Source organism: Hyla sarda, chromosome 10 (genome assembly GCF_029499605.1).
Source record: "Hyla sarda isolate aHylSar1 chromosome 10, aHylSar1.hap1, whole genome shotgun sequence".
In the NCBI taxonomy this organism is placed as follows: domain Eukaryota; kingdom Metazoa; phylum Chordata; class Amphibia; order Anura; family Hylidae; genus Hyla; species Hyla sarda.
In genome coordinates, this window is record NC_079198.1 from 130,517,055 (window position 1) to 130,544,822 (window position 27,768).

The window sequence follows — 27,768 nt, forward strand, 5'->3', positions numbered from 1 at the left end:
ATGGTATTACCATGAGGGCCTCCAGCGGTTCCAGAAGCTGTTACAGGTGGGTGCAGCATGGTAGAATGCGGGGGTCCCCAGCGGCGGGACCCCCACGATCAGACATCTTATCCCCTATCCTTTGGATAGGGGATAAGATGTCTAGGGGCAGAGTACCCCTTTAAACAATATTTAACCCCTTGGGGACGGAGCCCATTATGACCCTAAGGACGGGAGCATTTTTTGCAAATATGACCACTGTCACTTTAAGCATTAATAACTCTGGAATGCTTTTACTCACAAATTTGATTCCGAGATTGTTTTTTTCGTGACATATTCTACTTTATGTTAGTGGTAAATTTTCGGCGATACTTGCATCCTTTCTTGGTGAAAAATTAAAAAAATTTCATGAAAAATGTGAAAATTTAGCATTTTTCTAACTTTGAAGCTCTCTGCTTATAAGGAATATGGATATTCCAAATAAATTATATATTGATTCACATATACAATATGTCTACTTTATGTTTGCATCATAAAATTGATGAGTTTTTACTTTTGGAAGACATCAGAGGGCTTCAAAGTTCAGCAACAATTTTCCAATTTTTCGCAAAATTTTCAAAATCGGAATTTTTCAGGGACCAGTTCAGGTTTGAAGTGGATTTGAAGAATCTTTTGGTTAGAAATACCCGATAAATGACCCCATTATAGAAACTGCACCCCTCAAAGTATTCAAAATGACATTCAGTCAGCGTTTTAACCCTTTAGGTGTTTCACAGGAATAGCAGCAAAGTGAAGGAGAAAATTCAAAATCTTCATTTTTTACACTGGCATGTTTGTGTAGACCCAATTTTTGAATTTTTACAAGGGGTAAAAGGAAAAAACTCCTCTCAAAAATTGTAACCCAATTTCTCTCGAGTAAGAAAATACCTCCTATGTGTATGTCAAGTGTTCGGCGGGTGCACTAGAGGGCTCAGAAGCGAAGGAGCAACAATGGGATTTAGGAGAGTGAGTTTTTCTGAAATGGTTTTTGGGGGGCATGTCCCATTTAGGAAGCCCCTATGGTGCCAGAACAGCAAAAAAACCCACATTGCACACTATTATGGAAACGACACCCCTCAAGGAATGTAACAAGGGGTACGGTGAGCCTTAACACCCCACAGGTGTTTGACAACTTTTGTTAAAGTCGGATGTGTAAATGAAAAAAAAATATTTTTCCACTAAAATGCTGTTTTTTCCCCAAATTTTACTTTTTTACAAAGGGTAATAGGAGAAAATGCCCCCCAAAATTTGTAACCCCATTTCTTGTGAGTATGGAAATACCCCATGTTTGGACGTCAAGTGCACTGCGAGCGAACTACAACGCTCAGATGAGAAGGAGTGCCATTGAGCTTTTAGAGAGATAATTTGTTTGGAATGGAAGTCGGGGGCCATGTGCATTTACAAAGCCCCCCGTGGTGCCAGAACAGTGGACCCCCCCCACATGTGACCCCATTTTGGAAACTACACCCCTCACAGAATGTAACAAGGGGTACAGTGAGCATTTACACCCCACTGGCATTTGACAGATCTTTGGAACAGTGGGCTGTGCAAACAAAAAAATTAAATTTTTCATTTTCACGTACCACTGTTCCAAAAATCTTTCAGACCCCTGTGGGGCGTAAATGCTCACTGTACCCCTTATTACATTACACGATGGGTGTAGTTTCCAAAATGGGTTCACATGTGGGTATTTATTTTTTTGCATTTATGTCAGAACCGCTGTAAAATCAGCCACCCCTGTGCAAATCACCAATTTAGGCATCAAATGTACCTGGTGTGCTCTCACTCCTGAGCCTTGTTGTGCATCCGCAGAGCATTTTATGCCCACATATGGGGTATTTCCGTACACAGGAGAAATTGCGTTACAATTTTTGGGGGTCTTTTTTTCCTTTTACCTCTTGTGAAAATAAAAAGTATAGGGCAACACCAGCATGTTAGTGTAAAAATTTTTGTTTTTTACACTAACAGGCTGGTGTAGACCCCAGCTTTTCCTTTTCATAAGGGGTAAAAGGAGAAAAAGCCCCCCAAAATTTGTAGTGTAATTTCTCCCGAGTACAGCGATATCCCATATGTGACCCTAAACTGTTTCCTTGAAATACGACAGTGCTCCAAAGTGAGAGAGCGCCATGCGCATTTGAGGACTAAATTAGGGATTGCATAGGGGTGGACATAGGGGTATTCTACGCCAGTGATTCCCAAACAGGGTGCCTCCAGCTGTTGCTAAACTCCCAGCATGCCTGGACAGTCAGTGGCTGTCCGGAAATGCTGGGAGTTGTTGTTTTGCAACAGCTGGAGGCTCCGTTTTGGAAACACTGCTGAACAATACGTTTTTCCTTTTTATTGGGGGGGGGGGGCAGTGTAAGGGGGTGTATATGTTGTGTTTTACTCTTTATTATGTGTTAGTGTAGTGTTTTTATGGTACATTCGCACTGGCGGGTTACGGTGAGTTTCCCGCTAGGAATTTGCGCTGCGGCGAAAAATTTGCCCCAGCTCATACTTGAAGCAGAAAACGTGCTGTAAACCCGCCCGTGTGAATGTACCCTGTACGTTCACATGAGGGGGGGGGGGGGGCAAACCTCCAGCTGTTTCAAAACTACAACTCCCAGCATGCACGGTCTGTCAGTACATGCTGGGAGTTGTAGTTTTGCAACAGCTGGAGGCACACTGGTTGGTAAACCTTCAGTTAGGTTCTGTTACCTAACTCAGTATTTTCCAACCAGTGAGCCTCCAGCTGTTGCAAAACTACAACTCCCAGCATGCACGGTCTGTCAGTACATGCTGGGAGTTGTAGTTTTGAAACAGCTGGAGGCACACTGGTTGGAAAATACTGAGTTGGGTTCTGTTACCTAACTCAGTATTTTCCAACCAGTGTGCCTCCAGCTGTTGCAAAACTACAATTCCCAGCATGTCTGATCACAGAAGGGCATGCTGGGAGATGTAGTTATGCAACAGCTGGAGGTACGCAACTACAACTCCCAGCATGCCGAGACAGCTGTTTTCTGTGTGGGCATGCTGGAATTTGTAGTTTTGCAACATCTGGAGTGCTACAATTTAGAGACCACTGAACAGTGATCTCCAAACTGTGGACCTCCAGATGTTGCAAAACTACAACTCCCAGAATGCCCAGACAGCAAACAGCTGTGTGGGCATGCTAGGAGTTGTAGTTTTGCAAGATCTGGAGGGCAGTATAGAGATCACTGTGCAGTGGTCTCTAAACTGCAGACCTCCAGCTGTTGCAAAACTATAAATTCCAGCATGCCCACACAGCAAACAGCTGTCTGGGCATGCTGGGAGTTGTAGTTTTGCAACATCTGGAGGGCTACAGTCTAGAGACCACTATAGTGGTCTCAGACTGTAGCCCTCTAGATGTTGCTAGGCAAATACTCACCGGCTTCCGTCGCATCCGGGAGCCATCCTCTTCTGCCGCACGCCGCCGCAGATCTCCGTCGCCGCCGCCGATCCCCGTCGCTCCGCTGCCTCCGGAGGGCAAGTGGACTCCGGCGCCGCTCCTCTTCGTTTTCCCCGTTCTGCCGTGCCTATTGTGGGAGGGCAGGACGGGGAAAACGAAAGTAAACCCCTCCGTCCCAGATCTGCTATTGGTGGTCGCGTCTAGACCACCAATAGCAGAGATAGAAGGGGTGGAAACCCTGCCACCTCACTCCTATCACTTTAGGGGGATCGTGGGTGTCTCAGACACCCGCGATCCCCCTTCTATTCCGGGTCACCATAGACCCGTAATGACCCGGAATCGGCGCAAATCGCAAGTGTGAGTTCACTTGCGATTTGCGCCGATCGCCGACATGGCGGGGTCTAATGACCCCCCTGGGCATTTGCACGGGGTGCCTGCTGATAGATATCAGCAGTCACCCCGGCCCGGTCCCCCCCCGGCGGGGGCCGAAATTCCCACGGGCGTATGGATACGCCCTTCGTCCTTAAGTACCAGGACGCAAGGGCGTATGCATACGCCCTTCGTCCCCAACAGGTTAAACTGTAATTATTTTAATAGGACCCCCGTGATCAGACATCTTATACCCTATCCTTTGGATAGGGGATAAGATGTCTAGGGGCGGAGTACCCCTTTAATGTTAAACCATTTGTTGTTTTCTGCATTTGCTAAATTATTGCACACTTTTACATGATTGTACATGCTGCAAATTCTGCTGCCACATTTGTCCTTTTTCTGTTTACAGAGTGCTAAGCTAGGTGACAGCTAGTGTTGAGCGGCATAGGCCATATTCGAATTCGCGATATTTCGCGAATATATAGACGAATATTCGTCTTATATTTGCTAAATTTGCATATTCGTAATATTCGCAGCATATTCGAAAATTCGTATATGCAAAAATTCGCATATGGGAAAATTAACATATACAAAAATTAGCATATACAAAAATTCGCACGTCAGTTTAACACAGTAGTATTAGAGCCTTCTTTACACCACACAAGCTGGAAGCAGAGAGGGGTGATCACTGTGATGTGTACTGTGAAAAAAAAAATTAATACAAATAAATAACGAATATTCGTAATTGCGAATATACAGTGCTATATTCACGAATATTCGCGAATTCGCGAATATACGATATTCGCGAATAAAATTCGCATTGCGAATATTTGCGAGCAACACTAGTGACAGCATGTCTCCCAATGTTTTTGCTATTTTGGGGACAATGTGTGAGAGGATGTGATCCTGTCTCAGAAAATGAAAATGTCTGTTGATAATATGCTGAACATAGGTAAATTGTGGTGAATATGTAATGGCCACTACCGGTTTATTTGTGGAAGAATTTTTCATGACCCGTTTGCTAGGGGTAATGAGTTCACTATGTTTTTTTATTATTTACAACTTTAGCTGCCCGGGCTACAATATGGGAAGAATAACCTCCGTCTGTGAGTCTACAAGAAGCTTCATGTGCTTAAAACTCGTTGCCTTCCTTGGCAAATCTTACGATGTCTCTTTGGGAGCCACAATACATTTATTCCATTCTGTCCCTTTGCTGATCACATACAGTGGTATGGCAGATCACAGATTGGAGGGGTGATATGTCTGCCATACCACTGAATGTGAACCACATTAGCAATAATCAGTTCAACCTCAGATTTACACATCACACCAATCCCTCTGTTGTAGCTTTCTTAGATTTGGAATTAAAAGGCATAGTCAACCATGTCATTTCAGTGGCCACATACTGCAAGCCCATGGCAGGCAATACTATTTTTGCGTCAGGACAGTAATCATCCGCCACAAACCACCAGATCGATTCCTGTGGTAGAGCTCACCAGAACGAGGAGGAATTGTTGTGAACAATCTGTTTACGAGTCTCAAGCACATGAAGCTTCTTGTAGACTCTCAAACAGAGGTTATTCTTCCCATATTGTAGCCCGGGCAGCTAAAGTTGTAAATAATAAAAAACATAGCAAACTCATTACACCTAGCAAACGGGTCACGCAAAATTCTTTCACAAATAAACCGGTAGTGGCCATTACATATTCACCACAATTTACCCATGTTAAGCATATCATCAATAGACATCTTCATTTTCTGAGACAGGATCACATCCTCTCACACATTGTCCACAAAAAGCAAAAACATTGAGAGACATGCTGTCACCTAACTTATTACTCTCTAAACAGAAAAATGACAAATGCTGGTTGAATCAGAAAGGGTTTTACAAATGTGGCAGCAAAATTTGCCGCACGTGCAAGCATGTAAAAGCGTGCAATACTTTAGCAAATGCAGAAAACAACAAATGGTTTAACATTAAACAATATTTAAACTGTAATTATTCTAACCTTGTATATGTCATTGAGTGTACCCAATGCCAGTTACAATATGTAGGTTGTACCACACATAAGTTATAAACTAGATCATTGGAACATCTCAATGACATAACGAATGATACAATGAGAAATAAATCAGCTGCTTCCACGTATTTCAAGAATGTGCATAACAATAGCTCTTCATGCTTCTATATGTACGGTATTGAGCAAGTGTCAGTGGGACCTCTGAAAGGATGTCTACGCAGGCACCTGTTAGAACGGGAGGCCTTTTGGCAATTCACTTTAGGTACATGTTCGCCTCAAGGTCTTAATCTGAGACGTAAACTGTTATTTCATTATTGAGTCCCATTCACACCATGCAGATTCTATCTTATACATTGCACTCGGTTTTGATTCATGATGTTAATTTATGTATGTAAACATACTAGCTTACATGCTCTTTTGTTCCGAGTGCCAAGTCCATGTATATACAAACATATTTATATATACTATGGTTGCTGTACCTGTTTTTACATGAACCTTCAATAAAGCTGGATTTGTTTGACACATTACTGGATCAACTCTTCTTCTGTGAATTACGTTTGCACCCGGCAGTGTGCAGGATCCGTGCAAGTCCATTTGGTGGAGGTGAGCTGGATGACTGATCAATGCCTGATTAGTGTTAGTAAACGTCAGTTTTTTCAAATTGGAGGGTCGATGCCACCTCCTGCGGTGAACACTCTCTCTGAAGCTACACTAGAGGGTGGGCAAGAAAGAACACTGCGGCAAGCTGGGCAAGTTCTGACCAATGGTCTTATCTGGTGACCTAGAAGTCCATGGGGTCTGGGCTCATGGTGTCTGTTAGAGAAAGGGCACTGCTGAGGTAGGCCTCAACTTGGTTGTTCAGATGGTGGTTCACATCCCTGTGATGATTGATGTCAGGGGTAATACCAGTGCAGAAACTTCATCATGATGTACTCCAGTGTGACGATGCTGCAGGTCCTGCTGTGCTGCTACTGCTCCTTCCTCTTGCTGGGGTAATGCATGTTGAGGGAGTGGATCGTTGACTCAGCGGAGAGCGGAGACTGGAACTCCGTTCTGGAGGAGTTTGGAGCTGTAAAGTCGTGGCAAACTGGCTACGTAGCTTCTCATTATAGAAATCCAATTTAGCTGCCTCCTCAGAAGACAAGAAAGATTCCCTCATGTTGCCTTTATACAGAGGGTCTAAACATGTTGCTTCCAGTAGCAGTGATGAGCGCCATTGGCCATATTCAAATTTGCGATATATCACAAATATATAGAAGAATATTTGTCCTATATTCGTGATTTTCGCGTATACGTTATATTCGCATATGTGAATATTCGCATATTCACATATTTGAGGAAGAAAACAGTGAGGGGGTGGGCCACTTTACTATTGGTTGCTAGGGATGTTGTTGAAAACCTCTGTCAAGTGTATCTGCATCATTCTAATTGGCCCACAAGGGAAAAGAAGGAATATGCAAATACTCACATGCTAAGGGTTCTTGTCCCCTATCCCTTCCTGAGAGTCCATCGCCAAATCCTCCTCCTCCTCAGGTCCCACATTTTCTACCTCCTCATCCAAGTCCTCTTCCTCAAGGAGAACATCCGTACTGCTGGTAGCCAAATGGGAACTTTCCTTGATCCCTCCTTCTTCAATCATCACAGCGTTTGTTATAAAAGGAATATCAGCGGCATTGCATCACTAATTCCTGAGCATGTAATAGATGTCCCTGATTAGCTGTCAATCCCTCAGCTGAAAGTCAAACTGGCTGGAAAAATTCTCAGTCTGCTGCATTAGGAAGTCTATCACCTTGTTGCGCTGGTGGTACAGACTGTCCAACATGTGTAATGTTGAGTTTCAATGTGTTGGAATTTAGCAAGTTAGACAATGTAGAAGTAGACAATTTTGGCACTGTAGGTAGAAGAAGTTTCAAAGCGTAGAAGATGGCATGGATTTCCTTCTTTTTTGGGAGTAGCAACAACTTTTTTGTCTACCAAGCGAAGAAGATGGAAGGGATTTTGTCAAGGGTTCCAAAAATTTCCCCTTTTTAGGAGTAGCAACAACTTTTTTGTCTGCCAAGCGAAGAAGATGGCAAGAATTTTGTCAAGGGCTCAAAAAATGTTCCCCTTATGGGAGTAGCAACAGTTTTTTAGTAAAAATTTGTCAATAGATTGATCCCTTTTTTGGGGGATCATGGGTTGTGTATGTGTAGGCCTGATTGGAACTACCAACAGCAAGGGTGATGGCGGACTAGAGGGATTACTAGTATATAGAGTACAGCAGGAGGAGTTGGACTAGTAAGAGTTGTAGTAGCCAGTGGGCAGCAGGAGGTTGACTAATTCGTTTTTTTAATATAATTGGCCAGGTGGCCCAGGGCTTGCTGGAGGTAGCAGCAGCAGATAGGTTGATTACAAACTACAGGGACTGGTAGTAGTGGGCAGGCGGAGGTTGACATTTTTTTTCTTTAATTTGGCCAGACGGCCCAGGCCTGGCTGGATGTAGCAGCAGCAAGGGTTTTGGGGGGCCAGAAGGACTGGTAGCAGTCAGTGGACAACTGGAAGTTGAGAAATGTGTTTTTTTTTTATTTGGCCAGGTGGCTCAGGCCTGACTGGAGGTAGCAGCAAAGGTGAGGCTGGACTAGAGGGACTGGAAGCATATGCATTGAGTTTAACCTGTTAAGGACGCAGGGCGTATGCATACGCCCTGCATCCCGAGTCCTTAAGGACTGAGGGCGTATGGATACGCCCGTGGGAAATCCGGTCCCCACCGCTAGCCGGTTGGGGACCGGAGCCAGATGCTTGCTGAAATTGTTCAGCAGGCATCGTGGCATATCACCCAGTCGGCAGCGATGGCCGCAGATCGCTGGACAATTCAGCCCAGCAATCTGCGGCGGATTCTGGGTCAATCAGGTCTCCAGTGACCCGGTGACCAGGAATTACTGGCTGATCGGGGCCGTCTCTGACGGCCCCGAACAACCATAGCCAGCAGGGGTGAGGTGGCACTGGTGCCACCTCACGATCGCCCTGATTCGTCGGCCAGTTTACAGACCGACCAATCAGGGCACCTGCTGCGGGTGTCACTCCCGCAACCAGCTCCGCCCCTCTTCCGGAGGACGTGAGCGGGTGCGGGAAGTGGACCCCGGCAGCTGGGGACCCCGATCCCCGGCATCCCTGTTGGGATCGAAGCCCCAGGAGCGGCGGCGGCGGCAGCGGGGGACTGACCAGAAGCGGCGGCTTGCAGCAGTAGGAGGAGGTGAGTGAGAGCTTCCTGCTGTTGCTTAACAACAGCTCCCAGCATGCAAAAAGGGCATGCTGGGAGCTGTAGTTATGCAACAGTAGGAGGCAGACCACCACAACTCCCAGCATTCCCTTATAGGCATGCTGGGACTTATAGTTTTGCAACAGCTGGAGGCACACTGGTTGTGAAACACTGAGTTAGGTCACAAACTCAGTGATACATAACCAGTGTGCCTACAGCTGTTGCAAAACTAAAACTCTCAGCATGTACAGTCTGTCAGCGCATGCTGGGAGTTGTAGTTTTGCAACAGATGTTCCCCCACCCCCAATGTGAATGTACAGGGTACACTCACATGGGCGGAGGTTTAAAGTAAGTATCCGGCTGCAAGTTTGAGCTGCGGCAAATTTTCTGCCGCAGCTCAAACTGCCAGCGAGAAACTACTGTGAACCCCCGCCCGTGCGACTGTACCCTAAAAACACTACACTACACTACACTAACACACAATAAAATAAAAAGTAAAGAACGCTACATATACACATACCACTACACAGCCCCCCTCCCCAATAAAAATGAAAAACGTCTGGTATGCCACTCTTTCCAAAACTGAGCCTCCAGCTGTTGCAAAACAACTACTCCCAGTATTACCAGACAGCCACTGACTGTCCAGGCATGCTGGGAGTTTTACAACAGCTGGAGACACCCTGTTTGGGAATCACTGGCGTAGAATACTCCTATGTCCACCCCTATGCAAGTTCCTAATTTAGGCCTCAAATGCACATGGTGCTCTCACTTTGGAGCCCTGTCGTATTTCAAGGCAACAGTTTAGGGTCACATATGGGGTATCGCCGTACTCGGGAGAAATTGTGTTTCAAATTTTGGGGGGTATTTTCTGCTTTTACCCTTTTTAAAAATGTTAAATTTTTGGGAAAACAAGCATTTTAGGTAAAATTATTATTTTTTTTTTACATATGCAAAAGTCGTGAAACACCTGTGGGGTATAAAGGTTCACTTAACCCCTTGTTACGTTCCCCGAGGGGTCTAGTTTCCAAAATAGTATGCCATGTGTTTTTTTTTTTGCTGTTCTGGCACCATAGGGGCTTCCTAAATGCGGCATGCCCCCAGAGCAAAATTTGCTTTCAAAAAGCCAAATGTGACTCCTTCTCTTCTGAGACCTGTAGTGCGCCAGCAGAGCACTTTTCACCCCCATATGGGGTGTTTTCTGAATCGGAAGAAATTGGGCTTCAAATTTTGGGGGTATTTTCTGCTATTACCCTTTTTAAAAATGTAAAATTTTGGGGAAAACAAGCATTTTAGTAAAACAAATTTTTTACATATGCAAAAGTCGTGAAACACCTGTGGGATATTAAGGTTCACTTTACCCCTTGTTACGTTCCCCGAGGGGTCTAGTTTCCAAAATAGTATGCCATGTGTTTTTTTTTTGCTGTTCTGGCACCATAGGGGCTTCCTGAATGCGGCATGCCCCCAGAGCAAAATTTGCTTTCAAAAAGCCAAATGTGACTCCTTCTCTTCTGAGACCTGTAGTGCGCCAGCAGAGCACTTTTCACCCCCATATGGGGTGTTTTCTGAATCGGGAGACATTGGGCTTCAAATTTTTGGGGGGGGGGATATTTTCTGCTATTACCCTTTTTAAAAATGTAAAATATTTGGGAAACCAAGCATTTTAGGAAAAAATATATATATATTTTTTTACATATGCAAAAGTCGTGAATCACCTGTGGGGTATTAAGGATCAGTTTTCCCCTTGTTATGTTCCCCGAGGGGTCTAAAGGTGACATGCCCCCCAAAAACCATTTATTGCTCCTTCCCTTCTGAGCCCTCTACTGCGCCCGCCGAACACTTTACATGGACATATGAGATATGTCCTTACTCGAGAAAAATTGGGTTTCTAATACAAGTAAAAATTTTCTCCTTTTTACCCCTTGCAAAAATTCAAAAATTGGGTCTACAAGAACATGTGAGTGTAAAAAATGAAGATTGTGAATTTTCTCCTTCACTTTGCTGCTATTCCTGTGAAACACCTAAAGGGTTAAAATGCTGACTGAATGTCATTTTGAATACTTTGGGGGTGCAGTTTTTATAATGGGGTCATTTGTGGGGTATTTCTAATATGAAGACCCTTCAAATCCACTTCAAAACTGAACTGGTCACTGAAAAATAGTGAGTTTGAACATTTTGTGAAAAATGTGAAAATTGCTGCTGAACTTTGAAGCCCTCTGGTGTCTTCCAAAAGTAAAAACACGTACATTTTATGATGCAAACATAAAGTAGACATATTGTATATGTGAACCAAAAAAACATTTATTTTGAATATCCATTTTCCTTACAAGCAGAGAACTTCAAAGTTAGAAAAATGCAAAATGTTCAATTTTTTCATAAAATTTTGGGATTTTTCACCAAGAAAGGATGCAAGTTACCAAAAAAATGTACCACTATGTTAAAGTAGAATATGTCACGAAAAAAAAATCTCGGAATCAGAATGATAACTAAAAGCATCCCAGAGTTATTAATGTTTAAAGTGACAGTGGTCAGAATTGCAAAAAATGGCCGAGTCCTTAAGGTGAAAAAAAGGCTAAGTCCTTAAGGGGTTAAATGTTCTTCCCATGTTTGTGTGGAGGCCTGGCTGGAGGGAGCATCTATAAGGGTGATGGCAGAAGAGTGACACTGGTAGTATCCAGCCTACAGCAGGATGAGGTTTTAAAAATTGATTTGATTCAAATTTTGCCCCCAGGTGGCCCAGGCCTGGCTGATAGTAGTCAAATTTTGCATAGCACGGATTGTTCTGCACACCGACAACTGGATGGACTGGCACACCCTCTGCATCGCATGATCAGGCAAATACATGAGACTTCAATTTGCTTATTATTTTTCTGCTTGCACACAACCAGGAAGATATAATAGCTGTTTCAGTAAATCAATGGTATCCACAATTACTGTATTTACAGGGAAAATATGTGTGTCTGAAAGACGCTTATTACTTTTCTGCTATCACATAACTAGGAATATTTAATTCTTTTTTATCCATAATCTGTTTATTGGAATATGAGAACAACAACAAGAGCATGGCAATGCTCTACAACAGTAAAATAAAATAAAAGGGCAGGGAAAGAAAAGAAAAGAAAAGAAAAGAGGGGGGTGAATAGGGAGGAGAAAACAAAAGAAAAGTACACCAAGCTTAATTTAACAATAGAATAATTCCCTGACAAGTCAGGTTAGAACAAATGCAAGGTAACACCAGTCCAACAAATACGACTATACTATATAGCGATCAAAATCATAATGAGAATTAGGAAGTCCACTCAACTGTAGAGAACTCTCGTGTGGATCATGTAGAGTCGCAGAAAGTAGAATGGAGCCAATAGTCCCAACATTGAAGAAATTGGAGTTCTTTGCCGGAGCGATTAGCTATTAGTCTCTCAATAAAACAAGCAAAATTGACCTTGGCCACTAAAGCCTGGATGTCTGGGATGTCCTGAGATTTCCATGAGGCCGCAATAAGTGTGCGAGCAGAGGTGAGTACATCAAAAGTAACAGTGCGGCAGTCCGCAGGTAAGTCCCGCACCTAGAGGGAAAGCAAAGCCACACCCGGGTCTCCCTGCAAGGAGCAACGTAATATTCCGGAGAGGAGCGTAAAAACAGAGTCCCAGAATGGAGTTATTTTAGTACAGGTCCACCATATGTGTAGGAAAGTTCCCACTTGGCTATTGCATCTCCAACACACAGAAGTAGCTGAGTCATATATACGAGATAAACGTTCTGGGGTGTAATACCATCTGTACAACAATTTGCGAGAAGACTCTATATGTGTAGTACATTTAGTAAGCTTTAAGGGGAATGAGTATAGATCTTCCCACTGGGATCTGTCAATAGAAATACCTAGGTCCCTTTTCCATGCATCATGGAAAGGAAATGTCTCGGGTGCCAACAATTGTTGTAGGGCTCGGTATGATATCGACACTCCTCCTCTAGTACTAGCATGTTTATTAAAGTATGTGTCATATAATAAGTTATCTGAGGCCATCAGCCACTTATGATGGGTAATGGAATGCCGCAACTGCAGATATTTGTAAAAGTCGTGTGGTGACACCTGAAATTTGGATCTAATAAGAGAAAACAAGAGCAGGGAACCCTGGTCAGAAATTTCCCCCAGACAGGTAATGCCCCTACGAGTCCAGTCTGAGAAGGAGATGTGAGGGAGAAGAAGAGAAAGGACCGAGAGTGGAATAGAAGAGAAAGATATAACCGAGAGCAGATGAGAAGACAGAGCAAAGAGCCATATGTCTAGACTAACGGAGATGGTCGAGCTATAAGTAGTGATGTCGCGAACATAAAATTTTCGGTTCGCGAACCGCGAACGTCCGCAAAAGTTCGCGATCGGGCGAACCGCCATTGACTTCAATGGGGAGGCGAATTTTGAAACCCACAGGGACTCTTTCTGGCCACAATAGTGATTTAAAAGTTTTTTCAAGGGGACTAACACCTGGACTGTGGCGTGCCGGAGTGGGATCCGTGGCAAAACTCCCATGGAAAATTACACAGTTGATGCAGAGTCTGGTTTTAATCCATAAAGGGCATAAATCTCCTATTATTCCTAAATGGTTTGGAATAACGTGCTTTATCCCCCTTTAGGCAGCACATAGAGCCCCCCTTTAGGCATCACATAGTTAGATTCCCCCCTTTAGACAGCACATAGATTCCCCCATATTAGGCAGCACATAGTTAGAGCCTCCCTTTAGGCAGCACATAGTGGGATTTGAACACAAGGCCCCAGCGCTGCAAGGAAGCAGTGCTAACCTCTGAGCCACCATGCTACCCTTAGCATACATCTAATATCAACGGTTGCAAAAATGGACAGAGATGTCAGCAGAGAGTACCTGAAAAATTAGGCATGTACACATGCCTGAAAAATTTGGTATTGTTGCAGCCGCTTCTGTAGCAGCGGCCATAAAAATTGCAGCACCATAACAATTACAGCAGCAGAGGCCAGAAAAATTAGGCATGTACATCTGGCTGGAAAATTTGGTATTGTCGCAGCCGCAGCGGCCTGAAAAATTTCTGTTTGTTTTGCCAGGCAGAAAGTGCCCTAAAACATTGCGGCTTGAACCCTAGTTGGTGGCGGATAAGTCACGCAAGTCATCCGGCATTCAGAGTTCAAATACAGCAGCGTGTGGACCATTTTTAGGCCAAGGCAGGTCATCAGATCAGGCCTTGTTCAGTCAAATGTAGCGCCCAGTGTCAGTCCCTTCGTGATCCATCCCTCATTCATCTTAAGAAAGGTGAGGTAATCCAGACTTTTTTGACCAAGGCGACTCCTCTTCTCAGTGACAATACCTCCTGCTGCACTGGAGGTCCTTTCTGACAGGACACTTGAAGCGGACAGGCCAGAAGTTTGAGCGCAAATTGGGAAAGCTCGGGCCACAGGTCAAGCCGGCACACCCAGTAGTCAAGGGGTTCATCACTCCTCAGAGTGTCGATATCTGCGGTTAAGGTCAGGTAGTCTGCTACCTGTTGGTCAAGTCGTTCTCTGATGGTGGACCCCAAAGGGCTGTGGCGATGCATAGGACTTAAAAAGCTCTGCATGTCCTCCATCAACAGCATGTCTGTACAGCTTCCTGTCCTTGCTGGCGTGTTCGTGGGAGGAGGAGGAGGATTACTTTCACCTCTTCCCCTGTTAGATCCCTGTTGTGCTGTGACATGACCCTTATACGCTGTGTACAGTATACTTCTTAATTTATTTTGGACCTGCTGAATCCTTTCCGTCTTGCTGTAACGCGGTAACATGTCAGGCACTTTATGTTTATACCGGGGGTCTAGTAGTGTGGACACCCAGTACAGGTTGTTCTCCTTCATCCTTTTAATACGAGGGTCCTTCAACAGGCACGACAGCATGAAATACCCCATTTGCACAAGGACGGATGCCGAGCTACTCATGTCCCGTTCCTCATCCTCAGTGATGTCAGGGAAGGTATAATCTTCTTCCCCCCAGCCACGTACAACACCACGGGAACCAGATAGGTGACAAGGAGCACCCTGGGATGCCTGCTGGGGTTGTTCTTCATCCTCCTCTTCAAAGCCACATTCCTCCTATGACTCCTCTTCCTCACAATCCTCCTCCAGTGTTGCCGCAGGTCCAGCAAGCGATGCTGATAGGGCTGTTTCTGGTGGTGATGGTGACCACAACTCTTCACGCTCATCTACTGCCTGATCCAGCACTCTTCGCAGGGCACGCTCCAGGAAGAAAACAAACTGTATGATGTCGCTGATGGTGCCTTCGGTGTGACTGACCAGGTTTGTCCCCTCCTCAAAAGGACGCATGAGCCTACAGGCATTGCGCATGAGCCTCCAGTAACGTGGCAAAAAAATTCCCAGCTCCGCAGATGATGTCCTAGCACCCCGGTCATACAAATAATCGTTGATGGCTTTTTCTTGTTTGTAGCAGGCGGTCGAACATTAGGAGTGTTGAATTCCAATGTGTCGGGCTGTCGCAAATCAAGTGCCTCACTGGTATGTTGTTTCGCCGATGGATATCTAACAAGGCCGCCATGGCAGTGTAGGAATGCCTTAAATGGCCACCCACCTTCCTGGACTGCTTCAGGACATCCTGTAAGCCTGGGTACTTGAGCACAAAGCGTTGTACAATCAGATTACACACATGTGCCATGCACAGCACATGTGTCAACTTGCCCCACCTCAATGCCGCCAACAAATTTGTACCGTTGTCACAAACCACCTTGCCGATCTCCAGTTGGTGCGGAGTCAGCCACTGGTCCACCTGTGCGTTCAGGGCCGACAGGAGCGCTGGTGCGGTGTGACTCTTCGCTTTGAGGCAAGTCAACCCCAAGATGGCGTGACACTGCCATATCCGGGATGTGGAATAGCACCTGGGGAGCTGGGGGGGGGGGGGGTGCCGGTGATGTGGAGCAAGACGCAGCAGTGGAAGAGGACTCGGCCGAGGATGTTATGGAAGAGGATAGAGTAGGAGGAGTAGAGGAGGTGGCAGCAGGCCTGCCTGCAAGCCGTGGTGGTGTCACCAACTCCTCTGCAGAGCCACACATTCCATGCTTGGCAGCCATCACCAGGTTTACCCAATGAGCAGTGTAGGTGATATACCTGCCCTGACTATGCTTTGCAGACCAGGTATAAGTGGTCAGATGGACCCTTGCCCCCACACTGTGTGCCAGACATGCAATAATTTCCTTTTGTACAATGGAGTAAAGGTTTGGGATTGCCTTTTGTGCAAAAAAAATTCGTCCGGGTACCTTCCACTGCGGTGTCCCAATGGCTACAAATTTTTTAAAGGCCTCAGACTCCACCAGCTTGTATGGTAAAAGCTGGCGGGCTAGCAGTCCCGACAAGCCAGCTGTCAGATGCCGGGCTAGGGGGTGACTTTGAGACATTGTCTTCTTGCGCTCAAACATCTCCTTGACAGACACCTGACTGTGGGCAGATGAGCAGGAACTTCTCAAGGCGAGAGACGGAGAGGCGGATGGTTGAGAGGGGGCAAGGAGGGCAGCAGTGGTTGACCTGGCTGAAGATGCTGGACCAGGAGGAGGATGGCGGCTTTGACTTTGTGTGCTGCTTGTACTGACGTGTTGATCCCATAGGCGTTTGTGATGTGACATCATGTGCCTTCGCAAAGCAGTTGTGCCTAGGTGGGTGTTGGACTTCCCACGACTCAGTTTCTTCTGGCACAGGTTGCAAATGGCATCGCTGTTGTCAGAGGCAGACACACAAAAAAAATGCCACACTACTGAGCTCTGCGATGATGGCATTCTGGTGGTGGCAACAGCATGCGTTAATTGACGTCCTGTCTGGCTGAACCCGGGTGCCGATGCATGCTGTCTGACTGTGCCACTAGCTCCTTGCGATGACCTCCCCCTGCTTCCAACTCATCTCCTCCTCCTCTCGGTCTCCCCATCTGAACTTTCCCCGTCTTCTTCTCTTCAAGCGGGCACCCACGTGGCACCCACGGACACATCGTCATCATCAACACCTTCACCGCTATCTGACACCTCAAGAAAGGAAGCAGCAGCGGGTACAACATCATCATCACACCGTACGTCCATGTGTGTAATGCTGCCTGACTGAGACATATCCCTGTTAACTACATCCTCTGGCAATAATGGTTGTGCATCACTCATGTCTTCAAACTGATGTGTAAATAACTCCTCTGACGGATCAAGTAAAGCTGCTGTGGTGCTAGTGTTGGTGGTGGCGGCAAGCGGGCAAGTGGTAGCATGAGAGGTGCCCGAAGCTAAGCTAGAGGAGAAGGACGGTGCGTCAAGGTTCCAAGCGGAAGCTTTAGTAGTAGATTGGGTGTCTTGTGATAGCCAGTCAACTAAGTCCTCAGAACTCAGAACAGGGGGTTCAGGGTACGTGGCCTCTGAACACTGGCCATTCTAGGGCCAAAGGGAATCCCAGCATCACGACGTCCCCTGCGGGGTGGCCTTCCTCTGCCTGTCATTTTTTTGGTTAAATTTACACAAGTGTCACACCTAATGTGATTTGCACTAGGGTGACACAATTTGCCCTGCAGGTAGGAAAAATGGCAACTATGACGTGAACTAACAGTGACGGCTGATTTTATTTAACAGCCCCAAATTTTTTTTTTATTTTTATTTGCACAACTGTCGCACCTAATGTGATTTGCACTAGGGGGACACAATTCGCCCTGCAGGCAGGAAAAATGGCAACTGTGACGTGAACTAACAGTGATGGCTGATTTTATTTAACAGCCAAAAAAGGTATTTTTTTTAAATTTGCACAACTGTCACACCTAATGTGATTTGCACTAGTGTGACAATGAGCAAAAAAACTTACCAGCGGAGTTCCCCTTTTATGCAGTGGTCCCCAACCAGGGTGCCTCCAGCTGTTGCAAGACTAACGGACTGATATCTTTCAGCCCTTTGAATACTGTATTAGATAGTTGCTTGAAGGAACTTAAGTTTGATTCTGGAGTACCCCTTTTAACCAGCGGTTCCCTCCCAACCAGGACTGATATCTTTCAGCCCTAAAAAGGGCTTTTTTGGGTGCTGTCCTTAAAGCAGATTTTACACTAGTGCTTTAGAAGTAAACTGGACCCTGAATACACCACCTGGCAGCAACCTAGCTATCGATTTCCCTATACAGCAGGAGTAGCTTCTCTAACCCTCCACTTCCTAAGCCTGCAGCATGCTGAATGAGGCTAAAATGGTGTCCGTGCAAGAGGTAGGAGGGTCTGGAAGGGAGGGACTGATGCTGATTGGCTGTAATGTGTCTGCTGACTCTGACTCACAGGGTCAAAGTTTACTGCAATGTTAAAGTATAGGGGGCGGATTGAACTTCCCATATGTTTGCGGGCGAACAATTCGCAACATCTCTAGCTATAAGTAGAGTTAGTGGAGTTGGTGATTGCTACCTTCCAAAGCAAATGGTGCAAGGAGTGGACATCAGCAATCGCTCCTTCCATAGGGAGCCACCTAGCATCTGAATCAGACCTCCACCATTGTTGCAAATTAACTAGATGTGCGGCCCTGTAATAGTTAAGCAAATCGAGACAGCCCAAGCCCCCCATCCTAGTAGGGAGAAATAGAACTCTAGCTGATACTCGTGCTCATTTTCCTGGCAAATAAATTTCAGTAACTGAGATTGAAGACGTCTAATAGAGGGGAGAGGAAACTTAATAGGCAATGTATGGAACATATATAAAATCGAAGGCAAAAGAAACATCTTGGCTACGGCTATACGTCCAAACCAGGAGAGAGAGAAGTGAGAAAACTGTTTGACATCCCGGTTGAGTTGGGTAGTTAACGACAACAGATTAGATGAGACAAGATTGGAGGGAGAGGGGGTCAGAAAAACACCAAGATACCTGATTCCCTTGTTAGCCCACTTGAAGGGGTACCTGTTCACGAGAGCGTGAACAGCAGCCTGCTCCAAATGTAAGGGGAGGATAGTAGATTTAGAAATATTACGTTTATACAGGCTAGCAGCACCGAAAAGAGCAATGAGGTCCAGGACAGGTTTCAGAGACAGAAGAGGATGTGTCAATGCGATCAGGACATCGTCAGCGAAAAGTCCAATAGTATGGACATCTTTTCCTACTTGGATGCCCGCAATAAGGGGATCACATCTAACCCGTTCAGCGAATGGTTCCATTACGAGGGTAAACAGAACAGGGGACAAGGGGCACCCTTGACGGGTGCCATTGGAGATAGTAAATGGGGAAGATAGCGTGCCCGACGTGAATACTCTGGCGGAGGGTGAGGAGTAGAGGGCCATCAATGCCATCGTAATGAGGATGGGAAACCAAATTTAGCTAATACCCCTCTCAAGTAACCCCAATGTACGCGGTCGAACGCCTTCTCTGCATCCAAGGAAAGGAGCAGAGAAGGCGTCCGACCCACACTAGCAGCCGCAAGCACATTTAGGATCCTCCTAGTACCATCGGAGGCCTGCCAGCCCTTCACAAAACCCACCTGGTCACCATGCACCAGAGACGGGAGTACTTCCGCTATGCAAACTGCCCAGAGTTTAGAATATAATTTGAGGTCAGTGTTTAAAAGAGAAATAGGGTGAAAACTGGGGGGTTCATTGGGGGGTTTACCGGGTTTGGGAAGTATTACAATAACGGCTTCAAGCATTTCCGCAGGAATGGTGCCCGTCATAGCAATGTTATTAAAAAGTGCAGTAAGGTGGGGGACAAGGAGAGGAGCATGCAATTTGTAAAATTCATTAATGAGCCCATCAGGACCCGGGGATTTAGCGTCTTTCAACGCCCTGATCGCATCAAGCACCTCAGAGGGAGTAAAGGGGAGAGAGAGAGATTCCCTAGCTTCAGAAGAAAGAACGGGAAGAGACACAGAGTCAAGAAAAGAAGATATAGAGTCAGGAGTAGGTAGAGTAGAAGAGTCAGAGTTAGCGAGGTTATACAGAGAGTCATAGTATGAGGCAAAGGCCGCGGCTTTACCCTGAGGATCAAAAGCTTTAGTACCGTCAGGTAAAGATAGGTAAGCTACACGACTCTTACTTTCTTGTGTCTTAACCTTTCTGGCAAGTACCTTGCCAGGTTTATTAGCATGCTAGTAAGAGGTAAGCCAAAGCGCCAGGTCAAACTTGTATATTCAACCTTTTGTTTCTGGTCTGTCGCCTGTGGTGGGCGCTTTGGCTCAGGATCACCCCTCTAATTGTGGCTTTAAAGGCACACCATATGGTGGATAAAGTGGGTACAGAATCAGTGTTGAGATCAAAGTAGGACAATATGGCATCCTTCAAGCGGGGTTGATAAGTGGGATGCTGGAGGACATATGGGCTAGCACACCACAGTGATGTTCGGTGAAGGGAGGAGGCTTCTTGGATAGTAACTAGGATGGGGGCGTGATCCGACCAGGAGATAGTATGAATTTTAGAATCGGAGATAGAGTCCAGGAGGAGCCTACTGGTTAGAAAAAAATCAATTCTAGTGTACACTGAGTGGGGATGAGAAAAAAATGTCAAATCTCGGCTACTAGGGTGCTGTATCCTCCACACGTCAAATAAAGCACGACAGGAGATTGTAGTAAAAATAGGAGTAGGTTCAGGGCAATGCACAGAGGAGGTCGAATCCATGGAGGGCCACAGGGTAGCATTAAAGTCCCCCACCACAAGCAGGCGAGACGAGTCATTGGAGCTCGCGACTTTATGTAGGACATGTTTAACAAATGAATGCTGCTTTCTGTTTGGAGCATAGAGCGTGTATGCTACATTATTAAGGGAACAAGACACTATAAGGTATCTCCCGCCGCCGTCCTCCTCCACCACTACATCAGAGACAGCAACTGTATTCTTAATGGCCAGTGCAACCCCCCTTTTTTATGAACAGCGTGTGCAAAAAAAATGTGTGGGAAGGCTCTATGACGCAGCCTGGTGGAATCAGATTCCGACAAGTGTGTTTCTTGCAAACAAATGATGTCAGCCCCCAACCGCTTGGTTTCTGCCCAGACCAGGAAGCGTTTATAAGGGAAATTTAACCCCCGAACATTTAAGGAGACTACTTGCAGGACCATGATGGGGGGAAAGAGAACAGCGGCGGCAATGTTGCAGTGGGACTATGAAGACTGGTGCAAAGGTGGAAGTTCAGCATTATAACATCAAGAGGAAGCCAAAGAGGTGTTCATAAAAATAAAACACAACAATAATTTAAATAACAAACAAATAGAGCAACGATGGGGGGGGGAATAGTTCAGAGCGAACATAGTGCGACCATAGTGACCCCTGGAGAGAGTCACTGTCGGGGGATATGGAAAAAAGGAACAATCTATATCGTAACGCGTGCCTATCCAGCTCATATATAAAACATCCTAGAGATAGAAAAAAAACAGGGTAGATTTTGTTTTTCCATACTGTACCACAGTCCAGTCGTTGGAGACCTACTGTGGGGGAAGGTTGGAGGCATCCCCATCCGGGAAGGGGGACAGGGAGATATTCCAGGTATGGCAGAGCTGTATTAGGGCCTTAGGTGTGGAAGCCACATGCTTTGATCCTTCAAAGGTGGCGACAATCTTGGCCGGGAAGCCCCATTTGTATGGGATGCCATGAGCCCTCAGTTTAGAGGTACCTTGAGCAAATTCTCAACGGCGTGCCAGGGTGGCCACAGAAAAGTCAGCAAAGACCGACAGCGTGGAGAATTTATCCGGCAAGTTTGAAGGAGTACGAGCAGCCTGAGTAATCTTCTCCTTGATGTGAAAGAAGTGTACCCTCATAATGACGTCTCGAGGAGCTAAGGCAGGGATAGATTTCGGCTTTGGTAAGCGATGTACCCGGTCCAGCAGAAAGTCATGCGGTGATGCAGAGGGAAGCAGAGCCGCAAAGTAGTCGGTCACAAACGTCAAGAGATTCTCCGTTTTGACCTCCTCTGGAACCCCCTAATCCGGAGATTGTTCCTCCGGAAGCGGTCCTCCATGTCAGCCAGTTTATCCTCCAGAGCCTTAACAGTGTCCACCACCGAGTTATGGGCAGAGGTGAGCTCACCCATTTTATTTTCCACATGGGAGGTGCGGGTCCCGAGTGAGTGCAGTTCTTGTTGGATGCTGGAGACCGCTAAGCGGTTCTCATTCTGGATAGTGGAGGTGAGGTCCGCGGCCACGGCCAGCAGTGCCGCCTCCGTGAGGGTCGGGGACTTGCTCAGAGACGGAGTCCCGGGAGATGCCGCGGACTGCCGGGGGTTCATAGAGGCTGTGCCCGCTGGGGAAACAGGAGGGTGGTGTAGCCGTGATCCTGTGGTTACCGATCTGGCAGAGGTTGGTGAGGATGTACCTCCCAGAGAGACAGTACCCCCGGACGCTGGAGAGCCGTTGGTAGCTGGCATGCCGCCGGCGCCATCTTGCGTGTCCGCAGCGGAAAAGAATTGGGTGAGTTTCAAAGGGCTTTTCTTTCCTTTCTTCGTCTGGGCCATACCGAACTAGGAGCTTGGACAGCTGATAAATCTGGGAGCGCTAATGAGAGCAGGGATTAGCCGGTTAGTGCCGCTATAGAGCCGGAGACAGACGGAGCTCACTGATCAAGCGTCCTCCACCATGCGCGTCCAGGCCACGCCCCCAGGAAGATTTAATTGGATGAACGGATCATCCTCAGCACTGCCGTGGGGATTCGATCATCCAGCATGGCAGCCGTAGGTCCCCTCACCTGGCTCCGGCTGTCTCCCTGGGTCTTCTGCTCTGGTCTGAAATCGAGCAGTGCTATGTCCTATGCATAGCACTGAACAGTATAAGCAATCAAATGATTGCTATAAATAGCCCCCTATGGGGACTATTAAAGTGTAAAAAAAAAAAGTTTAAAAATGTAAAATAAAAAAGTAAAAAAAAATTGAAAAATCCCTTCCCCCAGTAAAAAGGTAAAAAGTCAGTTTTTGCCATTTTACCCCCCAAAAATCGTTAAAAAAAATCTATAATACACATATTTGGTATCGCCGCGTGCGTAAAAGTCTGAACAATTAAAATATATTGTTAATCATCCCATACGGTGAACGGCGTAAACGTGAAATCATTTTAAAAAGTTCAAATTTGCTGCTTTTTGCCACATTTTATTGAAAAAAAAAATGAATAAAAAAATGTATAAAAAGTAAACCTAGGCAAAAGTGGTACTGATAAAAACTAAAGATCATGGCGCAAAAAATGAGCCTGGTCCTTAAGGGGTTAATCTAATAATAATAATTTTAAAAAATTCTGTGTGAAGTAAATGGCCGTGATAATTTTCTCCCAGTGGAACAGACTCCACTCGCTCAAGAAACTATATATAACAATCTTTTTATTGCTATTACTGTACAGTGCTATGCATGGGCATCACACTGATGATGAGTGTAATTGGCGATCTACCTCTATGGTCTGGCAGAAGACATACCATAGACGAAGATTGCCGGAGCTGCACATAACGAGGTGAGAGGAGCTCCTGCAACCATCTTGACCCATTAGAATGAGCAGTGGTGTAGCCAGGGTCGGTGTCTCTCAGGGCGGTAGAAAATGGTGTCTCCTCCAATTCCCCTGCAAGTAATTATTCCCATATAACACTGAGGGAGCTGTCTGAAGGAGCCGTGGCCATGTTGAAGGTTTAGATGGTTTCCTACACACGTTTCATAGTATACGAAAGAACTTCAGCATTGTGGATTTAAATACTACCACATCAAATGGGAAAGGTATGCTGGGAGTTATTGTTTTACCAATCATTACTAAAGATCTTACAAGTGACTACAGCTCTGATGGGACACAGAATATACAATGACATTGACTTATAGGTGATCAATGTGATCGCTGATGTCTATCATTAGTAGCAGGTCCCTGACTGAAGTGGAAATATAACAAACAGGCAATATTATTGTCCATATAAAGGGGATAAAGAGAAAATATATTAGACTCATATGTCAGGTAGAATAGAAACCATGTAAGGTGTCCCTAATGAAGATATTGTTGTGGATAATCAACACAAAAGTTAAAGGGGTATTCCGGTGGAAATTAAATTTTTTTTTAAATCAACTGGTGCCAGAAAGTTAAACAGATTTGTAAATCACTTCCATTAAAAAATATTAATCCTTCCAGTACTTATTAGCTGCTGAATACTACAGAGAAAATTGTTTTCTTTTTGGAACACAGAGCTCTCTGCTGATATAATGACCACAGTGCTCTCTGCTGACATCTCTGTCCATTTTAGAAACTGCAATAAATAACAGAGAGGCAGTGCAGCTCAATCAACCATCTACTCGAAGGTTAACCGGTAGGTCTGAAAAACCCCAAAAGACCCAGAAATGAACAGGAGAAAATATATAATCAGAGATAATTATATAACCAGTCCTCAAAAAGTAGTGAAAAGAGAAAAAAGAAAAAGGAAAGAGCAAGGGATAATAGTGATAGTGATTTAGGGTAAATATACACATATATATATATATATATATATATAGTGAGTGAATGGAAAAATTATAAAAATGAGCTAATAAGGGTGAGTATAAAAGGTTTATATGATATCAAAAAGAGTGAATGAGTGCAGAGTAATAATCAGAAAAATTGGGGGTAATGAAAATATTAATAGTTATTAGACATCAGAGATAATGTATATAGATAATTAAAATGCCTGCAAAAGATGATAATCTTAAACAATCATATGCATTTATTAAATGATAACATAATTATGATAAATGCCTGAGCAGAACCCTTGCTCAGGCATGCAATGTGAATATTAAAATATAATAATCAAAAAGTGCCAACTATGTCAAAATGTGGAATTTAAAATAGTCCTTTATAGCCGAAAAAAAGTCTTATAGAATAAATGTGTATGAATAGCAGCAGTATTGAATATATTGTCCAGCGATCAAGGAGTCTGTATAATCCAGCAGTACTCCAATGTAAAACACAGTCACCTTAAACTATGTTTGCTACGGGGATTTACTCCTACTCTGGAGAGTTCCTAAAATGGACAGAGATGTCAGCAGAGAGCACTGTGCTCGTGATGTCAGCAGACAGCTCTGTGTTCCAAAAAGAAAAGAATGTCCTCTGTAGTATTCAGCAACTAATAAGTACTGGAAGGATTAAGCTTTTTTAATAGAAGTAATGTGCTAATCTGTTTAAACTGCACCAGAACATCTCATGTTGTCATTTCTCATGTTTAAGCATCCCAAAAACTCTGCAAACATAGAATAGTACTGGAAAAAATAAAAAAAAGAAGCCTCAAAATTCTCATGGTGCTTCTATATGTCTAAGACGTCTGATTGACTCAAGTAACGCATTAGGGCCACATAAGGGATATTTCTAAAAACAACAGAATTAGGGAAATAAATATTGAGTCGCATTTTTGTGTTAATATCTGCTGTATTACATAGAAAGTTGGATAATTTTGACTTTTCTCATCCACTTTATTGCTATTCCTGTGAAATACCTAAAAGGTAAAAAAAAAAATCTGAATGTCATTTTGAATAATTTGAAGGGTGCAGATTTTGTCATTTTATAATTTATGGGGAGTTCTAACATAAAGGCCCCTTATATCCAATTCAAAACTGGTCCCTGAAAATCCCGATTTTCCTGTTTATGAAAATTTGGAAAATGGTTGCGAACTTTGAAGCCCTTTAATGTTTTATAAAAACAAAATTACATCTACTTTATAAACGCATTTGGGGAGATTTATCAAAGCCTGTGCAGAGAAAAAGTTGCCCAGTTGCCCATAGCAACCAATCAGATCGCTTCTTTCATTTTTAACAAGGCCTCTACAAAATGAAAGAAGCGATCTGATTGGTTGCTATGGGCAACTGGGCAACTTTTCCTTTGCACCGGTTTTGATAAATCTCCCCCATGGAGAGTAGTGTTGAGCAGTATAGGCCATATTCGAATTCGCGAATATTCGCGAATATATGGACGAATATTCGTCATATATTCGCGAATATTCGCATATTCGTTATATTCTCGTTTTATTTTTGCGTATGCGGAAATACGCGTATGCGAAAATTAGCATATGTGGAAATTCGCATATGCAAAAATTAGCATATGCTAATTTTCGTATGTGCGAATTTTCGCGCGCCAGTCTCACACAGTAGTATTACAGCCTTCTTTACACCACACAAGCTGGAAGCAGAGAGGGGTGATCACTGTGATGTGTACTGTGAAGAAAAAAAAAAAAAAAAAAAAAAAAACGAATATTCGTAATTACGAATATATAGCGCTATATTCGCGAAATTTGCGAATTCGCGAATATGCGATATTCGCGAATAATATTCGAATTGCGAATATTCGCGAGCAACACTAATGGAGAGTAGAAAACACACTCGGCACTGGTAGATATCACCCCACTTAAACAAATCCCATGACGGACTAGAAGCTCAGATCCTGACAGTAATCCTCATGGCATGCAGAGTGGTGCTCACTATTAAAGCTCAAGGTCTGTACAATAACCAACGAAAAGAGAATGTAAATAGGGCACTCACATCAGCGAATCTAGTGGCAGAATTTTGTTGTAGCAAACAAAAACTCACACATAAGTGATTCAGTGCAGGACGGATGGACAAACAGCAGCAGGTTTACATGAGCAGTTGATGGGGCTGTTTCGCGCCCACATGGTGCTTCAACTGGCCTGTCACCGCTAAAGTAACCCTGCTGCTGTTTGTCTCTGCTTCTTAATGATGCACCTGATCCTCTCTGTGATCTGTCTGGAAGTTGCCATGTCTGCTTTACAAGAGCCTTTTCTAATGTGTCTTTGTTTTATCCTTTACTCATATACATCAGGGTGATGGGTCACTATTGGTTAAATATATAATGCAGTAAAAAATTACTATTTAAATATAGAAACATCAATCTACTTACCTTCTGTAAACATTTTTGTAAAATTTTCAAGGGGAAATATCAAGGTATCTTCTCCAAAGACCATATCAGGTTTATCTGAAAAATAATTCTCCAAGTGTTGTCTGGAATCAAATCCATGTACATGATAGATCTTACGGGAGCCGGAATCCATCGTGTAACCTTGTATCACAACACAGGGCGACTATCTCTACACTGGTGCTCAAAGTATTAATATAATTACTAGGAATCAGCTGGCAAAGTATGTTAATAAGAATGTCTTATACCATTGTGACTTATTGTCTCCTTCAGGCATTCATGGGAATATGTGTTATAAAGAATTCACATGGAACCTGAATGATCTTTAAAGAAACAGCTCACTGGTATTGTTTAATGTACAAACACATTTCAAAGTATATTCCGTGTTATTTTCTTGATTGACCATTTGAAGACTTTTTCCCCTTTTTTGCTCTTGTGACATGACTGGACCTGATTCTGTAGCTCCTTTAGGACATTTGGCATACCTGTACCCCCTAGTCCTGCTCCCGTTATATGAAGTGCACTGAGAAGCTGAGCACACTTTACGCCCAGTGGGTCCCAGTTACTATCAAAAGCCAGGACCCACAGCTAATGCCAGATATATCTGGTGAGGCTGATGTCTGGCATTAACCCTTTAGATGCTGCAATCAATGGCTAGCTCAGTGGGCTGATCGGTACCACCATGACAAAATATTGCGGTTTCAATCAGCTGGGAGGATGGCTGCCCTTACCTGCCTCCTCACAATCCGATCGGTGCTCCAGTGCTGCAGTAAGCCATGGCAGTCTGGAGCAACAGAGCACTGAGAACACTGATCAATGCTCTGCTTTAGCACAGCACTGAACAGTGAATGCAATCTAATGAAAAAAAAAAAAGGTAATAAATGTGAATAACCCAAAAAGGAAGAA

At 44.5% G+C, this 27,768-nt stretch overlaps 1 protein-coding gene across 2 annotated transcripts in view; it reads right to left on the minus strand.

The window, feature by feature from the left end:
- The window catches only part of LOC130294671 (indolethylamine N-methyltransferase-like), a 35,898-nt gene extending 8,900 nt beyond the window's left edge, over positions 1-26,998 (minus strand). The window contains exon 1 of one of the 2 annotated variants that reach the window (XM_056544865.1): positions 26,848-26,998. In XM_056544865.1, coding sequence (XP_056400840.1) covers positions 26,848-26,998 — 151 coding nt within the window. Of the gene's footprint in view, positions 1-26,519; positions 26,609-26,847 lie in introns of those variants that run through there. The other variant, XM_056544864.1, reaches the window with a different exon arrangement.
- Between the last annotated feature and the right edge of the window lie 770 nt (positions 26,999-27,768).